General features: G+C 52.0%; 1 protein-coding gene across 1 annotated transcript in view; it reads right to left on the bottom strand.

Annotated features, from left to right (window-relative positions):
* Positions 1 to 3,594: 3,594 nt before the first annotated feature.
* Positions 3,595 to 17,572, bottom strand: part of SHB (SH2 domain containing adaptor protein B) — a 151,931-nt gene continuing 137,953 nt past the window's right edge. The window contains exon 6 of the mRNA XM_055293640.2: positions 3,595 to 4,467. Coding sequence (XP_055149615.1) covers positions 4,284 to 4,467 — 184 coding nt within the window. The 3' untranslated portion in view covers positions 3,595 to 4,283. The remainder of the gene's footprint in view (positions 4,468 to 17,572) is intronic.

Below are 17,572 nucleotides of genomic sequence, written 5' to 3'. Positions count from 1 at the left end.
ATTAGGCCTCTCTCTTCCTCATAATTAGGAAGCAGACAGGTTGCTTTTTCCTTTAACAATCCACCTTTGGAAGCTGACGGCAAGAGCTCAGCTTTTGCAAGCAGAAGCAGCTAGATTCCTGGGGCACATGGCTGCATTAAAAAACAAACAAAAATCATGCATGCTCAAGGAGGTGCATTTAAATGAGACACTGTGTGGCCGGGCACCCGCCTGTAATCCCAGCACTTTGGGAGGCCAAAGTGGGAGGATCCCTTAAGCCCAGGAGTTTGAGACCAGTGGCCTGGCCAACATGGCAAAACCCCATCTCTACTAAAAATGGAAAAATTAGCTGGGCATGGTGGTGCATGCCTGTAGTCTCAGCTATGTGGGAGGCTGAGGTAGGAGGATCACCAGAGCCTGGGAGGCAAAGGTTGCAGTGAGTGGAGATTGTGCCACTGCACCCCAGCCTGGGTAACAGAGCAAGACCCTGTCTCAAAAAAAAAAAAAAAAAAAAAAAAGACAAATGGTAAACAAGACACTTGTAGTATATTAAGAGCGTCACATTAAATATTCATCATTATACAGGGTGTCACATAGAATTGGAATGTTACAAGAGACTTTAGCAGTAGGTGGCTGGTTTGAGGCTCCTGGCAGGGATGCAAACAGCCCCAAGGAGGGAGGTGGAAAGGCCAAGGGGCACCTGTGTTCCGAGCGTGCCTGTGAATAAGTCCCAGTGGGGTTCTGCGAGGTGCGGCCACATCTAAGACTGTGGGCCCTGCACTCCCTCTGGATAGCTTGCCCAACTTGGTCTTCGCTGATCACCACTTCTGGAAGGGTGGAGAGACAGTTGGCTGGACAGCTGCCTGATTCAGCCAGGACCCTTCACAGGTGTCTGTGGGCCAACACCAAATGCCAGCCTGCTCTGCTGGCAGGGCTTCTACCTGCACAGTCCCTAGGGCTGCAAGAGCAAATGGGGACCCTGGCTGCCGGTCCTTGCCAGGCCCTTGGTCAATGACATCACCACTTCTGAGAGAGCGTCTGGGGAGCTACCGGAACTTCGTGTTCAGCATCTTACAAAGGGGGCCGCTGGTTCTGGGAATGGGCAGAGGGAGCCTGCAGGCTCCACCCTGTTGACCGGACGCCTTGCGGGAAGCTGCTTCAGGTTTCCCTCCTGCTCACACTCAGGCCACAGAGGGGCCCCGGCCCGCAGCCACTCTGTGAGGACAGGGCCTGCCTCCTGAAGGTTCGGAGTCTTTGCACCCCTTTCCTGCGAAAGGCTGTGCTGTGAGCCTCTCTCCAGGAGAGGGTGTCAGCCTGGGCCATTCTTCTGACTTCAGGACAGGACTGGCAGGCAGTGGGGCCCTCTTCCCCTACAAAGCCTCCTTTCTTTCTGTGGGCGCCATCCTGTTTGGGGGCTGCCAGAAGGGCCCTTGACTCCTCAGTGCTCAAGGACAGAGCTGCTCAAGTGGTCAGGCATTATGGTCAATAATAGAGCCAGCAAAGAAGGGAGACACAGAAACAGCCGCTAGTGCCGGAGGTTCTCAGACAAAATGCCAAGGGCGCGACGTTGTGTGGCAGGAGCTTTTCTTTTCTCTCAAAGAAATCCAGCTCAATTTTTCCCCCATTAATTGGCAGCAGATGAAAAAAAAAAAAAAAAACCCCAAAACAAAAACCAAACCAATGCCAGTAACCTGAATGCGAGTGTTTCTGAAAGGGAAAAGCTGTTTCAATTGTTAGGTGTCCAAGAAAACATGAATACAGGCTGACAGAGGAAACGGTCACAATTAGAGGAAGAAGAGGGAGAGGTTCATAAAATTAAGGGAAAAAAATTCTTTTCAGCAGCTCCCATCCTGTAAGCAGGCTCCTCTGCCAGCCTCTGTCCCTGAGGGGGGCAGGAGGTTGGGCCTCCTAGGGAAACTTCAGGAAGACGAAGGCCGGGGACAGGGAGGGTCCCAGGAATACCCTAAGAGGCCAAGCCAGGGCCAGAGGGCACAGCTGCCAGCTTCCACCGAGACCTCCCAGAGCCTTTTCTGAGGAGCGATCTGCCCGGGAAGACTGTCTACAGAGAAGGACCGTGAGGCCCGGCCCCACCCAGCAGCCTCAGGAAGTGGCCGGACCTGAACTTGCCAGTGTGAGGTCTCACCCTCCTTCCCCGCGAGAGGGTTGTTCCCCCTCTTCCTCAGCCTCTCATGGGCCTCCTCTGAGGATAAGCCTTGGGGTCCAGGCTCCTGTTTGGACAAGTGCCAACTCCTCACTCGTCATTTCCCACCTACCCTCCCACTCCCCCAAAGGAAAGCACGAATCATTCCAGGGTGTCCCTGCCTTCCTCCCTCATTGAGGGATGTTTTAGAAAATGCCAAACAGGCAAGGAAAGGATTGGCTTCTTTAAGAGACTAAACCCAGGCCACAGCCAGCGTGGTCTCCATGAGGGCTGGGCCACGTGGACTGCCAGACAAGGCCCGGGAGGACGACCCAAGAGGCGGACTGGTCACTAAAGGCGGGTCACCAAGGACAGGGCTTTGCACAAACCGCTGAAGTCCATGCAGCTACCTAAAGGGGCAGGGCTCTGTCCCAGCTCAACACGTGGCCTTGGCGAGTCCTCCTTCTCCGGGCCTGTGTCTCTCTGCATGTGAACAGTGAGCTGGAACCACCTCCAAACAGTCTCTAAAGACATAAGCAGCGCTGATGTCTGAACCCGCTGATGACGTTCAAACTCGGCCCCTTGTGCGCTGCCCAGGTGGGCCAGGGATGATGGTCATCAAACTTCCAGTTCATTCAGACCAGCTGGTGCCTGGTGAAGGCTCTGGAACCCTTGTATCTCATTCAAGAGAGGGTAGCCACATCTTCATGCTGCTGGGTGGGTGGAAAAAGCAGGAGCTGAGAAACTCAGCCTCATCGGGGCTGCCTGGCCTGTGTGGGAGGACTCTGCTACGGCAAGCAAGAGAGAGGTTGTGTGTGTGTGTGTGTGGCCGTGTGTGTGTGTGTGTAGGTGTTTTTGTGTGTGGAAGCAGTGTGGACCACTGAGGGCTCAATGTCCCTGGGAGGTCACGATTCTCCCTCCTCCATTGGCAGGGTGACAGCAAGGCCATGCAGAACCAATGAAAGAGCACTGGCTGCAGAACCGCTCTGCTGCTGGTGAGCTGTGTGGCTTTGGACAAATGATGTTCCTTCTCTGTCTCCCTTTCCCTACATGTTAAATACGTCCCAGGTGGTGCTGACAGATAGTGGGGAGAGAGCCCTTTGTAGCCAGCTGGGTGCTGTGTCCAGGGGTCAGGGTTGGGGGGCGGCTGTCAACACAGACGTCTCACTGCAGGAGGGAAAGACTGGTTGTTTGATCAACACTGGAGGCTCCTGACTATGTCCACTGCTGAAGCCTGAACTTTGAGCTCTGGGTTTACTCCCAGAGTGCTACCGACTGCCTCAGCCCAGTTGCCAGAGCAGACAGCTCTGGTGTCCAGAGCTGCTGAGGGCTGGAGCTGAGTCCTCAGCCTCCCTCCCTTCCCTGGGGCCTGCCACAGCAGCAAGCCCAGAGGAGACACACCTTGCTCTGGGAGTGAAACCAGCACTGCCCCCTCAGAGACCCTCTACAGTATATCAAAAAAGGATAAGGCTATATATTAAATGACTATTTTATTTACACACCCTATTCATAAATAATTGAATCCTCTTTTTGACTGCACAATGATTCCTTGAAGATCACCTAATGATTACACTGAGTGACTACAAGTAGATCAGTGGGCTTACCCATCTGTGTGTGACCACCTTCTCACATCTGTACTCACACACACACACAGACACACATATACACACCAGCGGGGGCGGGAACCCCGGGGCCTCAGGGGCTCTCAAAGCACCAGCATTTGGCTCCCAGCATCAGTAGGGGGGCTCCTGTGGGAAAACTTTGCCCCATACACAGGTGTGAATTTGAGACAGCTGGAGAACAAAGAGATGTCAGCCAGGGAGCTCCCGCCCCACCCTACCCCGCCCCTCGGAGCTGGTCTGCCTTTGTTCATCCTGGAAGGCATCTCTTTGGATTTGCAAATATTTTAATTCACAGAAACTCAAGGAGAGGGTGGGGGTGGGGGTGGGGGCTGGGGTGGTGTGTTGCCGCCCTTCTGTCTTTATCCAGGCCTTCTCCAGCCCCGTAAGTGGCAACAGCATTCTAGAGACATGCAGTGGTGTGCTAGTACCATACACACAACACAAATGACACAGCCAGCAACAGTGGCAGGGCTGGTTGGTGGGGGGCCTCTGGCGCCTCCAAGTCTCAGGCTCTGTCACAGAGCAGGGCAGGTCTGGTCCGCTCACAGGGTCCTCACAGCCACAGGATAGAGGAGGGACAAGTGCTCGGCCCCTTTGATGGGTAGCTTTCTGGTGGTGTAGTAGTGGATGACTTCTGGGACACTGTCGAATGGAGGGCTGTTCTGACCCAGAATGTATTTCTCTTTGGTTTTGGCCAGTTTCATGTGCATAAAACCCTGGTTGCTCCTGTGAACAAAACATAGAGATTATCAGAACTACCCCTCTGACACTCAGGCTGAGGCTAAGGGTCTCCCTCAGCTGTCTGGGACAGAAGGAATCCCAGCCATGAAGTGGTTGCAAGCTGCACCTCTCCAAGCCAGGACCGAGGCCCAGGACCAGATGAAATGCAGCTGCACCCAAGCGCACCCAGCATCTGACCTGGAACCAGCAGCAGCCGCCACTGCTACAGGAGAGCATTCCAACATTGAGCGCTTCTAGGGGCTTCTTCAGAAAAACAAAACAAAACGAAACAAAACTTAGCCCTTCTATTACCAGTGCATATCCCTGTTTAAGCCTTGCCTGTTTAAGCCAATGCCATGACAAGTGGGTAGGGCAGGGGTCATCATTCCGTTTCCAGAGGAGGAAACTGTGTGGCAGGGATGGCAAGTGATCTGTCCTTCCCTTTCAGTAGTAGGAAACTGTCACTGGGAAGGGGCCACGCAGCCAGGGACTACATTTCCCAGTCTCCCTTGTAGGCAGTTAGCCATGTGACTTGGCTTAGCCAATGGAAGGTGGGCAGAAAGTCTGTACTACCTGCCCTTCTTCATAAACCCTGTCTCCTGCAAGGTCCAGCCTGTGTTGCCTCTGCTGGGTGGTTTTCCAGGCTCCCACAGGCAGAGCTCCTTCCTTCATCTGGTGGCACTGAGGACATGCATGCCTTCCTGAACTGTAGGTACTTAGCCACCATCCCGGCTCCTCTGAGCATGCCACGGAGCAGGGCCCAGTCTATGTCCACCATGCTTGGCTTCAGACCTGCCTGGGAGGAGCCACCTGAAGTCTGCTCAAGGAAAAGCAGTGGGTGGGTTCCTCAGAGATCAGAGCAGAGCCTGTGTGCCCACAGCCCTTGTAGCCCGCCTGCATCAGCTCACGCAGGGCCAAGGCCATGGTCCTCCCACCAGCATTCGCCTGGCCCCAGCAGACCTCTCCCAGCTCTCGCCGGGGCTGCAGCCACACTGGATCCCTCACCCCTCCACCAGCCTGCCCTCTGCCTGCCCACTCAGTTCCATGCCTTTTATGATTCTACTATGATTCTGCCACCACACCTGTGGATGCTTTAGATTTTCCAAAGCACAGTCCACTTTATTGGGTGTCTGTCCCTTAGGCAGAAAGCTGGAACTTCTGACAAATCACCTGCCCCCATCTCCACGGCCTCCAGGAGACTCCCCCAACCTGAGCTCCGAGCAGACTTGAAGGTTTGCAGCCTTTCTGCTCCAGCTCCGACCCTCGCCACTGTCGCTCCCACAGGGGCTCTCGGGGCTTGAACACACGTCTTCCAGTCAGGACTGGGCTTCCCAAGCTTACAAGTGCCCACTCTATTAACACCTTAATTTGGGCTCCAGGACCATTTTCAAATGGACAGAACAAATGCTTAATGAAGTGCGAGCACTAAGCAATATGTCTGCTCATAATAATGTATTTAGAGATGTCACCCTCAGCTTAAAGGAAATCGTTGGGAGAGCCAATTACATTTCAAGAGAGAATAATTCCTGTAAAGAACTGAAACTTAAATCAAGATTTTTTTAAGGCTGGCAATGTTCTAATTACAGAGCCTGTGGCAAGTTCTGCTCCTCAGTGAAGGGTCATTTCATCGGAGAATTGCCTAGACACGTCTGAGAAGCAGGCGGCGCACTCGCTTAGGCTGCAGAAAGGAAACGGCATGTGTATTACAAGAAGAACGTAAAACTCCATTCCAGCGAAGACTCACCTACCCGCTACGCCAAAGAGACCACAGATCTGTGCCAGTTTGGAAAGGGCTGTGATTGCTTAAGTAACGCGCTGAAACTGTGTGGCTGAGAAAACAGCAGAAGAGTTAAAAAGCTGAGCTCTCAGAGCCACATGCCCAGCTTTGCCTGGAGAAGGGTTGTGGAAGGGCGAGAGGACAGGGATGGTAAGGAGGGGCTGCAGGTGCCAGGGACACTCAGCAGGGAGGAGGCTATGACCCTGGGCACATCATTCCCCTCTGCGTGCATGCACTGAGTGGCCTTACGTTTTTGGGGTGCTGGACCCAGCAGGCTTTGTGATTCTCACAGATCTATGCCTGGGGGACAGAGTGGAGGAGGTGTCAGGCAGAGGGTCACAGCTGCTGTTGGGAACTGAGTCTGCCAGTGTGCAGGTATGAAGCTGCAGGGGAACAAGCCAGTTTCATTTTCAAGGTTAAGAGAGTAACTCATGGGTGAAGGCAACATTTCCTACGAATTTGTTCTACGGCATCTGGCAAGGGAAGCGGACAGTGATGGCAGCAATGGCTCTGACAGAGTCTGAAGCAGACAGAGTCTGAAGCAGAAGCTAAGCTCCTCTGTTCCCAAGTTAGGGGCTTAGAATGGCCACCAAGTATTAAAAGCCACGCAATGTCCTCTGTACCTTGGCTGTCGACAGATAGCGAGGTGGGGCAGCCACCAGGCTGAAAAGAGTCTAGACGTCCCCTGGAAGTGCCTCCTGCCTGTCTGAGCCTGCTGTTCATCCCCCCCAACACACTCCTATCTCGCCTAAGTACCCACCAGTTTACCACCCTGAGCCAGGCTGTGCTGATGGGGCAGACTGGTCATGAAGCTCAGAGACCAAGACAGAGCTGGGACCAGCACTTGGGCTCCATGAACCCCTAGTCTGTGGCCTGACCATTCTCAGGCAGAGAGAGAAAGACGCGTTCACATGCTGATCCTCCCGGGCTCAAGCACTGCACCCCGTGGGTTCCCTGGCCCTCAGGCTATCCTTGTGCCTTGCTGGGCTCTGTCCCTTCTCCTGCTGCATCCACAGGGAGGCTGACTAGATGACCCTGGGGGGTGCTTCCAGCCCTAGATCCTGGATTCCACATGTGCAAAACATAATCTGCTGCCTACCCGCTGAGGGCTTCCTGCAGGAAGGGGTCTGCAAGCAGCCTCACACCATCCCTCCACCGCTGCCCTCATCCCCAGTCCTGCTTTCACTGGGGGCATTGGCCAGGATTGCCTTCAGGGACAATCCTTCCCGTAGGCCAGGCTCTATGTCCTGAAGCACCGAGGTGCAGAAAGGGGAGGTGTCTGGCCCAAAGTCACACAGTGATCATCAGCAGCAGATGTCCAGAGTCAGTGCTCCTAAACTCAGCACTCCCCAGAGCTAAGAGAGGGCCTCATGTGAAGCCAGGCAGGGGGGTGGATGAGAGGCGTCAGACTCCGAGCAAACATCCCCTCCACGCTGATCTTCCGCCTCCACAGCGCCCATGGTGCAGGGCTGACGGCAGGTCAGAGACAGCAGAGGGGCTGGGAGTAAAAGACAATGCGTGGCACCCACACAAGGGGCTGTGCCGAGGATTGGAAATGGCATGTTCTGATTGGTGGAGCCCCCCAGCCTGAAAGGCAGGGTGGTGACCGCCCCCCAGGGGTCCAAGGTCCCGAGACTATCTGCCAATCCTCGACCAACGTAAGGGTCAGGTGATGCCTTGTCCACACACAGCCAGGAGACGTGCTGTGACAATACATTCTCATTGGTTAAGGTCCCTGTGAGGGAGATGCCACCTAACAGTTGAAGATTTAAAAGCAGCTGCCAGGAGTAGCTGCAGTGACTCCCAGCTTCACACAAAAGGAGACGCGAGCACGAGCCAAGGAAGCACGAGCATTTTTGTGGAGAACAGAGGGGTTCATCAGGCAAGGAGTATGGCTGCTCTGGGCAGCACGTATTCTGAGCTGCAAGCAGCCTGGGGGTCACCTCTCACTCCCCTGGGGTACCGTGGAGGAAACTGAGGCCAGAGAATACACTACCCTGGCCCAAGGTGCGCAGCGAGGCAGGCTACAGGTGAACCCAGAGCCCCGGCCCTGCATCCCGAGCCAGGTGAGCTGGGCTCCGGGCCACATCTCCTCCCACCCTTCTTCAAGGCAGCGTGGGCTTCTGCACCTCGGCACCATCATCAGCACCATCGTCGTTCAGGGAGGGCATTGCCCCCGGGGAGCTTCAACAGGCTGCTGTGCCTGCCAAGCTCCTGCATCAGCCACGTCTCCTTTGATAGGACATCTTGCGAGGGCAAAGTCACAATGAGAGGTGTCTCTGGTGGGTGACCTGTCTAATGAGTCTTGTAAGGCTGGCAGAGGCCGGGGTGCTGGAGCTGTCACAGGCGTTCAGATCGCTCATTATCATCACAAAAAGCAACTCCTCATCATCAGGATTATCAAACGTGTCGGGCATGCAGGGCTAATAACAGGCCCCACCTCGCAGCGCAATCACGGGCTTTAATAAAACATTACTCACCCTGCAGCTGCCGGCCGCTGAGCAGGGTGCGAGGCCTCACCTCTCGCTTTTAGACCTAATTGCTTGATGCATATTTCATTAAGAATCCTGGGTAATAGTTATGTTAAATCGCTTCTTTTCATGATGAAATGACTTAAAAATACTTGCATATAATATTCATGCAGGAGAAGGATGGAAATTGGCCTTTGGGACTAACGTGTGGGACCCAGTTATAGGACTCCAGACACAGAGGGGATTGCTGGTTTACCTTAGCTTGAAAGGTGTGTGGGGAGCTGCTGTCCTGACCCAGATGTCCCCAGAACATTAGCCCTCAGGTCAAAACCATCGAAGGCTCCTCATGGCCAAAACAGATGTAACAACACCCAGTACTTCAAGAGCCCCTACTGGGTACTGGGCTCTGAGCTGAGCTGTTGCCACATATTATCTCATTTAAACTGTAGAGCAGACAACTATAAGTTGTTAGAATGATCACTGTTTACAGATGGGGAAACTGAGGCTCAGGAAGGTTGTGTCTCATGGGACATGGTAGGGCTAGGATTTGAACCTATGTTTGTTGAACTCCAAAGCCTGGCATTCAAGGCGCTGAAGCTCCCACCACAGCCTCATCTGCCTCTGCTCAGCTACCCGTTGGCCTCTTTCTGCCCCAAGATCTGGCTTCCCTGCAGCTTGGTGAGAACTGGAGGTTGAGAATCCTGTCAGCGCATTGTGATGTTTCTCAGCAGGCTGAGCCTTAGCCCCCTCTGGCCTCTGGGCACACATACATGCCTGGCATACAGCTGGGGCACTGTGCCCATCACCCATCCACCCATCTATCCGTCCGTCCATCCATCCCTCCATCCATCCATCCATCCATCCACCCACCAAGGTCTGCCCAGAGCCCGGACAATGAGGCCCCATGCATCCTCCCCTCCAGACGTAAGCTTCCCAGGGCGGGCTGGCGGCTGGTCGACCTTGTCCCTGACTGCGACCCAGCAAAGGGAGAAGCTGCCCACTCTGAGGCTGGATACAGTGGATGCTTTCTCCAGTCAGCAACAGTCCCAGGATAAGCCAGTGAGAACTGGCAGAGTGGGAAGGACTGGGGAGCTTCCGGAGGGTCATCCCTATGAGGTGAGTACACAGGCACATGCTTTTCAAATCAGAAAGTCTCCCCCAGGGAGGCCACAGGGAAGAATGCGCCAGAGTCTTCTTCCCTTAGGATTTGGAAAGGACTTATTATTCCTGAGGCCGCTCAGCCGCCCAGTGCCCCCTGCCCAAGCCTAAATAAAACATGAATGTGAGACAAGTTCCCTTGCAAAATCATGGTCTTCTTGAAGGGGTAAGGTGAGCGCTGGCCCTGCCCCTCCCTACTCGGGCTCTAAGTGGCTGCGTCTTTTCTTCTTGTTGGGCTATTTTATTTTGGTATTTTTTATCCCTACTTTTTCTTATGACTTTATTTTCTATTACCCCAAAGAATGTGGCACAAAGCTGTTGGGCCATTTTAAACATTTAAATCTTACATTGTGTGAAGATTCCTGGGCCAGGTCGGTGGAAGGAAAGACAGAATGAGCTTGTGCATTTAAAGTGCACTCAACCATCAGTTGCCAGATAATTCTCAGGGGAGGGAGGTGTCGCAGGTCCCTTGGCCTTGGTGAGAAGGGCAGTGAGTGCTCACACTCTGCGCCCTGGGAGCACCGCCTCTATGCTTGGCATGGGGGAGGGCCCTTCCACCCCCACAGATATGTATTTGCTTCCAACAGGATGGAGGCAAACAGGGAAGTTTGTGCGGAATTGAAGGGAGTCAAGCCCAGCTGTAATGCTAACCTGCTGTGATGTGGGTGAGAGAGCCAGCCTGGAGGGTGACCATGGCAAGCTACCTCCGTGGTCACCTACAAGCCTGCAAAATGGGTAGTTCCTGCCATAACCCCACCCTAAGGATGGCAATTCTGCCTCTTGAAAGCAGTACCTTTATGACTCACAACTTCTGCTCTCCTCCTGCCGCCTCTTTGACCTCCAGGGAAGTGAGACATTTCACTAGGTCTATGCCTCTAAACAAACTCTCCTCACATCTGCGAGCAGGATGCAGCCACTTCAGCAACACTAGTGCTAGAAGATTCCAGAAGCACAGCATTACCCATCTTACCGACTGTGGCCATGCTGCCAAGAGCTCTATGTACCTCTTCACAGCAACACCAAGAGATGGGCCTACAGATTCCAGGTGGGGAAACAGAGTCAGAGGGCTCAAGTGACTGGCCTGGGACTATGCAGCCACCGAGGCGAGAAGTGAGACTGAACACAAGTCCACTGAATCTTCACAGAGCCAGAGTGGGTGCCCGCCTGCCAGGCAGACACACGACCCCATTCTCCCTCAATGTGTGGTAGATAAAGAGGCGGTAGAGAGCTCTCTGAAGAGAATTAGGCCACTGTTTCAGTACAGCATTCAGCAAAGAGAGGGCCCTGCTATCTTAGCAGAAAGCCAAGAATCCCAAATGCATGGAGAGCTGTAGCCTGGACCTGGGCTACCTCCCTACAGACACTGCCCCTGTGAGAGATGTGGCTTCACCGCAGCAAATATTTCAACAGTCCACCTCTGTGGTCCAATTACTCACCCAGAGCCCAGGCAGATCCCACTCACACAGGGCCTGGCCTACCTCTGGCATGGCTGAGAAGACCTTAAACGCTCCCTTGGTCCATGACTGGACTAACCTGTGGCCTCCCAAGGAAGCTGGGAGGGCTGGCATTATATGCAAGATACCCACTGCACAGATGAGAAGACTAAGGGCCTGAGGGAGAAGCAACTTGCCTGCAAAGTCACCATGCAAGGCTATCAGGGCTTCCCATGCCAGTGGACCAGGATGTAAGTGCATCTCACTGTGCGAATGGGTTCTCCAACTGTCTGAGGCGTGGGGCAGGGGGCATGGAGGCTCCTTCTAGCTGAGATGTTCTAATAGTTAAGGGAGCTGGGATAAAGGAGCTTAGGAGGGCCACGTGGCCAACATCTGCATCCTGCCCACAGCTTCCAAAGCAGCCTTCACAGTGACAAGCCAAAGACACACACGCCAAGTTATTGTGAACAAACGTCTCGATGTAAACGCTGCTGAGCGAAATGATGTGATTTACAACCAAATAATTAGACTTTCAATAAATGCATCAGCAGCGATTAGCCTACCCGAGACGCCCGGGCATTTCTCAAGCTCTAAGTTGGTGGCCCAGGGTGAAGGCCTTCAGTAAATCATGACAAAAAGCCATCTCTAGGCAGGAGAGCTGGCAGATGCCTCTCCTGGCGAACATGTAGAGGCATAAGGCTTGTTTTAGCACACAGAGCAGTAGGTATGTCAAAATGAACCCATTTTGGGCAATTTTCTCATGAGAAAACCAACACGTTATCAGACAAGAGGTTTTTAAATGATGAGCGCTCAGGCTGAGGGAGTGAGCCTCCCATTACCAGCGGTGTGTAAGTGGGAAGGCAATGACACTTGGTGGGTGGATCCCGCTGGATGCCTTTTGTAGTCCCCCCTCAGGGTTCCCACCAGCCTCAGTCAAGTGCACATGGAAACTGCAAGGAGGGCTGGACGCAGAAGCAGAGGGGGATGGTGAAATGCTGCCGAAGCTTCAGGAAGGGGAAACAGGGTCTAGGGCTTCTTTCTTTCCTTCCTTCCTTTCTCTCTCTCTCTCTTTCCTTTTTTTTTTTTTCTACCTCTAATTGAGGACTTTTCTAGGAACATGAAGGCCTATGTGTGTCGGAAATTATTTTTCTCCACTCTTCAGCCCTGGGCGCCCCCCAAAGGGAGGAAGTTCAAAGTCTGATCCCACTGATATTATTGGCTGGGCAAGTCCCCTCTCCCTGGGCCTCAGTGTCTCCCTCTGGAAAAGCTGGAGGGGATCCCTTCAGTGCTGAGTTCTCAAGCCAGTGATGGACATGCCAGGGTGGGTGGGAGCACCCCAGCAGGAGGAACATGGCATGGCAGAATGGCTCCCCTCATGGAGGGAGACAGGTGGGTACACTGGCCACAGTGGATCCTGGGCTTGGGGACAGCAAAATGACAAAAGCAGGCTTCTCATGCCTGTGCCAACAGGATGGACAGAATCCAGGCCAAGGGTGATCTCTTCCTACTGAGGACAAGGCTGTCGGAGCCCTTAGGCTCCTTTAAGCAGTGGCTCCTACCTGGGGCAATTTTGCACTCCCTCTTCCCTAGGGAATATTCAGCAATGTCTTGACACATGGGTGCTACTAGCATCTTGTAAGAGGAAGCCAGGGATGCTGCTAAATGTCCTACAATGCACAGCACAGCCCCCACAACAAAGAATAATGTAGCCCAGCTTCCAACAGTGCCTAGGCTAAAGCCACACCAATCACTAGACGGCCAATGCCTCAAATTCTTCATCCACAACATGGGAATAACCAGAGTCCACCCTCGCGGCTGTGGTGAGGGGCAGATGAGAACCTCCACACGAAGTGTGAACGTCTGACGAATCCTGGCTCGCCGAGCCCCTTAGGTAAAGGTTTACGACACAGAGCAGAATCTGCCAAATGGCTTGCTTCCAGTGGGCTCCAGGCTGTTTCCAAGGACAGGACCCCCCAGTCCCACCTGAGCAGCACATCGTGGGGGTTGTACCGCATCTGAGGAGACTCCAGAGCAGGACCATGAAGAGGCTGGGCCAAGGCAGCCTCGGGAGAAGCCCCAGCTGCCGAGGGGAGGGCTTGGAGCGCACAATGGCTTTTATAGGCCAAGGGGGGCCAGCACCCTGGGGTTGACCCAGGCAGGGCTGGAGAGGGGGGTGGGTCTTGGGGTGCGGGTCTTGGGGTGCTTGAGGATGGTGCTGGATGCAGCCCAGGCTCAGGGCCGAGACCTGTATCTGAGTCCCTGCCTTGAACTGTGCCTGGTCTGAGCTTCAGGTCCCTCATCTGGGAAGTAGCTTTCACTGTTCACTCACAAGGGTAGTCTGAGGTCTGGACAGCAGGGAAGCAAGGCTCGCCAGGTGCGGAGGTGCCGCCGAGTGTGCAGGATGTCGTTGGAGCCTGGTCACCTGGGTACAAATCTGCACTCTTTGGCAGGCCCCTCAGATAAGTATGACGTGAAATAGGGGGCTTGCACTAGATTCCAGCTTAATGCATTTTAAAATTTTTAAATGAAGAACAGTGCCTTTCACAAAATACTGATGCCAGTGCAGGACTCAGGGTCCTGGCGTGGGTCTTGTTCTCACCTGCTGGGCAGGAGCCACTGCCCCAGTGGCCACCTGTCTGGTGTGTCTGGTGCACCTGGCTAGCTCTGTGCTGTCTGGGCTGAGCACTGAGCTAGGCTCCCTGTCCGTCTGCTCTGTCATTCATTGCTGCATTGGCAGCCCAGAAGCCATGGATGTGGCTGCAGGAGCATCTCCTCCAGTTGGGCAGCCTGCCTGGCTGGGGTGGGATACCTGGGTTCTGGCCCAGCTCTGTGGCTGGGTGACACGGGGCAAGGCGTTTACTGCCCTGAGATCGATTTCCTGAAACATCAAGTGTTCTTTCACCACACTCTCTAAGGCACATTGTTGCACACAGCATCCACATGAAAACAGAAAAGGAAGCTGGGCATGGTGACTCACGCACTCTCAGCACTTTGGGAGGCCAAGGTGGGAGAATTTCTTGAGCCCAGGAGTTTGTGAGACCAGCCTGGGCAACATTGTGAGACCTCATCTCTGTAAAAAAAATTTAAAAATTAGCCGGGCATAGTGGCACACACCTGTAGTCCTGGCTACTTGGGAGGCTGAGGTGGGAGGATTGCTTGAGCCTGGCAGGCTGAGGCTGTAGTGAGTTGTGTTCACACCACTGCGGTCCAGCCTGGGTGACAGAGTGAGACCCTGTCTCAAAAAACAAAACAGAAAAGGAACTAAACAGGAAACTGGTCATAGATGGTCAATGGCACGTATTAAGTGTCTACTGTGTGCACTGCTCTATATGCAACATTTCTGAGGGAGACAAGACACCAACCAGATACTCTGAGATCATTTGGTTCCCTGCCATCATTTTACAGATGACACTGAGGCTCAGAGAAGGGCAGAGGTTTGCTCTCTTTCTGCAATACAGCCCCTGCCCCATGCCTCTATTGTGGAGGATTCTCTGGCAAGACCAGCAGACTGAGTCTGCAGTAATGGGGTGTGACAAGCTGGGGTGAGGGATGTGGCAGGAGGAGGGGACATGCAGGGAGGGGAGAGGGGAAGGAAGCAGCAATGCCCCCTGCTCCTCATTTCTCATCCCGAGTCACCCCATGGACCTTGGCTCTTGGTAAAGCATGGTGCTCACCCTTACCAGTCTTCCTGGCCCACCCTGGTAGGTGCCTCCTCACCAACTGACCAAGGGTGTTCACCAGCACAGCAATGAAGCAGACTCACTATCCACAAAGCACTGATCCAACTTACAGTTTTATTTAAGAAAAAAAGTAAAGATGAGAAACTCAACAATCCTTATCAAAACCCCAATGTCATTCTTCACAGCAAATGAAGAAACAATCCTAAAATTCATGTGGAACCATAAAAGACCCTGAGTAACCAAAATAATGCTGAAGAAGAAAAAAACTTGGAGGCATCCCACTTCCTGGTTTGAAATTGTATTACAAAGCTATAGTAATCAAAACAGTATGGTACTGGCATAAAAACAGACACATAGACCAGTGGAACAGAATAGAGACCCCAGAAACAAATCCAAACACATATGGGTCAACTAATTTTTGATGAGGGTACCAAGAAGACACAATGGAGAAAAGATAATCCTTTCAATAAATGGTGCTAATAAACTAGATTTCCACATGCAAAAGAATGAAACTGGACCCATATCTTCTGTTATACACAAAAATCAACTCAAAATGGATAAAAGACCTAAATAGAAAAACAGAAACTATAAAACTCTTACAGCCTAGGGGAAAAGCTCCTGGACACTGGCCTTAGCAATGATTTTTTTGGATATCATATCAAAAGCTCAAAATAAATAAATGGGACTACATCCAACCTCCTGCACAGTAAAGGAAACAATAAGATGAAATGGCAGCCTACAGATTGGGACAAAATATTTGCAAACCATATATGTGATAAAGGGTTAACATCCAAAATTTATAAAGGACTCACACAACTCCATAGTGAATAAAGAAATAACCTGATTACAAAATGGGCAAAAGACCTGAATAGACATTTATCCAAAGAAGACATAGAAAAATGGCTGACAGGTATATGAAAAGGTGTTCAACATCTGCAATCATCAGGGATATGCAAGTCAAAACCACTAGGAGGTATCACTTCATACCCAGTAGAATGGCTATTATCAAAAAGTCAAAAGATAACAAATGTTGGCGAGGATGCGGAAAAAAGGAAACTCTTATACGCTGTTGGTGGGAATGTAGATTGGTACAGCCATTATGGAAAACAGTAAGGAGCTTTGTAAGGAAATTAGAAGTAGGACTACAGTATGACCTAGCGATCCCTTTTCTGGGCATATACCCAAAGGAAATAAAATCACCATCTTGTAAAGACATCTGTACTCCATGTTCACTGTAGCGCCATTCACAACAGTCAGCACATGAAAACAACTGAAGGTCTGTCAAGGGTGAATGGATAAAGAAACTGTGGTGTATGTATGATAGAATACTATTCCGCCCTAAAAAAGATCTTGTCATTCACCACACAGGTATAGGCCTGGAGGACATTAGGGGCAGTGAAATAAGCCAGATACAGAAAGAAAAATATTGTATATGGCCGAGGGTGGTGGCTCACGTCTGTAATCCCAGCACTTTGGGAGGCCAAGGTGGGTGAATCACCTGAGGTCAGGAGTTCGAGACCAGCCTGGCCAACACGGTGAAACCCCGTCTCTACTAAAAAAACAAAAATTAGCCAGGCCTGGTGGCAGGTGCCTGTAATCCCAGATGCTCGGGAGGCTGAGGCTGGAGAATCGCTTGAACCCAGGAGGCAGAGGTGGCAGTGAGCCAAGATCATGCCACTGCACTCCAGCCTAGGTAACAAGAGCAAAACTCCATCTCAAAAAAAAAAAAAAAGGAAAAATATTGTATGATAGATCTCATTTACATGTGGAATCTAAAACAAATTCAAATATGTAGAGATAGAGAAAACAGTGGGTCCTTGGGGCAGGGTGGGGAGGAGATGGGGAGATGTAGGTCAGAGGGTACAAAGGAGCAGACATACAGGATGAAGAAGTCTAGAAAGCTGATGCACAACATGAGGACCACAGGTAATACACAAATTGTACTTCATATGGGATTCATGCTAAATGAGTAGATGTTAGCTGCTCTAGCCACAAAAAAAAAAACAAAAAAGAAAAAAAGAGAAAAGAAGAAAAAAGGTAACTATGTAAGGTGAGGGATATGTTAATTTGTTTCACTATAGGAACTTTTTTTGTTTTGCTTTGTCGCCCAGGCTGGAGAGCAGTGGTGAAATCATAGCTCACTTTGTAACCCCAAATGCCTGGGCTCATGGAATCCTCCTGCCTCAGCCACCCAAGGAGCTAGGACAACAGGGGTGTGCCACCATGCCTGGCTAATTTTTAAAACTTTTTATAGGAACAAGGTCTCACTATGTTGCCCAGGCTAGTCTTGAACTCCCAGGCTCAAGCAATTCTCCTGCCTTGGCCTCCCAAAGCGCTGGGATTATAGGCATGAGGTACTGCATCTAGCTTATAGTAACCTTCTTACTATCTATATGTATTCTATAACATCATGGTGTATATCTTCATTATACACAAAAAACTTTATTTGAAAAGAAGAAAAAGAATCCAGAGGGGCCTTTTAAAACTGCAAATTAAGACAGATCTGCCTGCTCAAAGGCCACTGCATCTAACCCGAGGGTGGTTTTTCCTCCCTGGAATTTCAAAGGCATCTGGTTGACTGGGAACCACCCA

The sequence above is a fragment of the Symphalangus syndactylus genome, chromosome 9, assembly GCF_028878055.3.
Source record: "Symphalangus syndactylus isolate Jambi chromosome 9, NHGRI_mSymSyn1-v2.1_pri, whole genome shotgun sequence".
NCBI lineage: Eukaryota > Metazoa > Chordata > Mammalia > Primates > Hylobatidae > Symphalangus > Symphalangus syndactylus.
The sequence above is the reverse complement of the archived record's forward strand: the minus strand, read 5'-3'. Positions and strand labels throughout refer to the sequence as shown.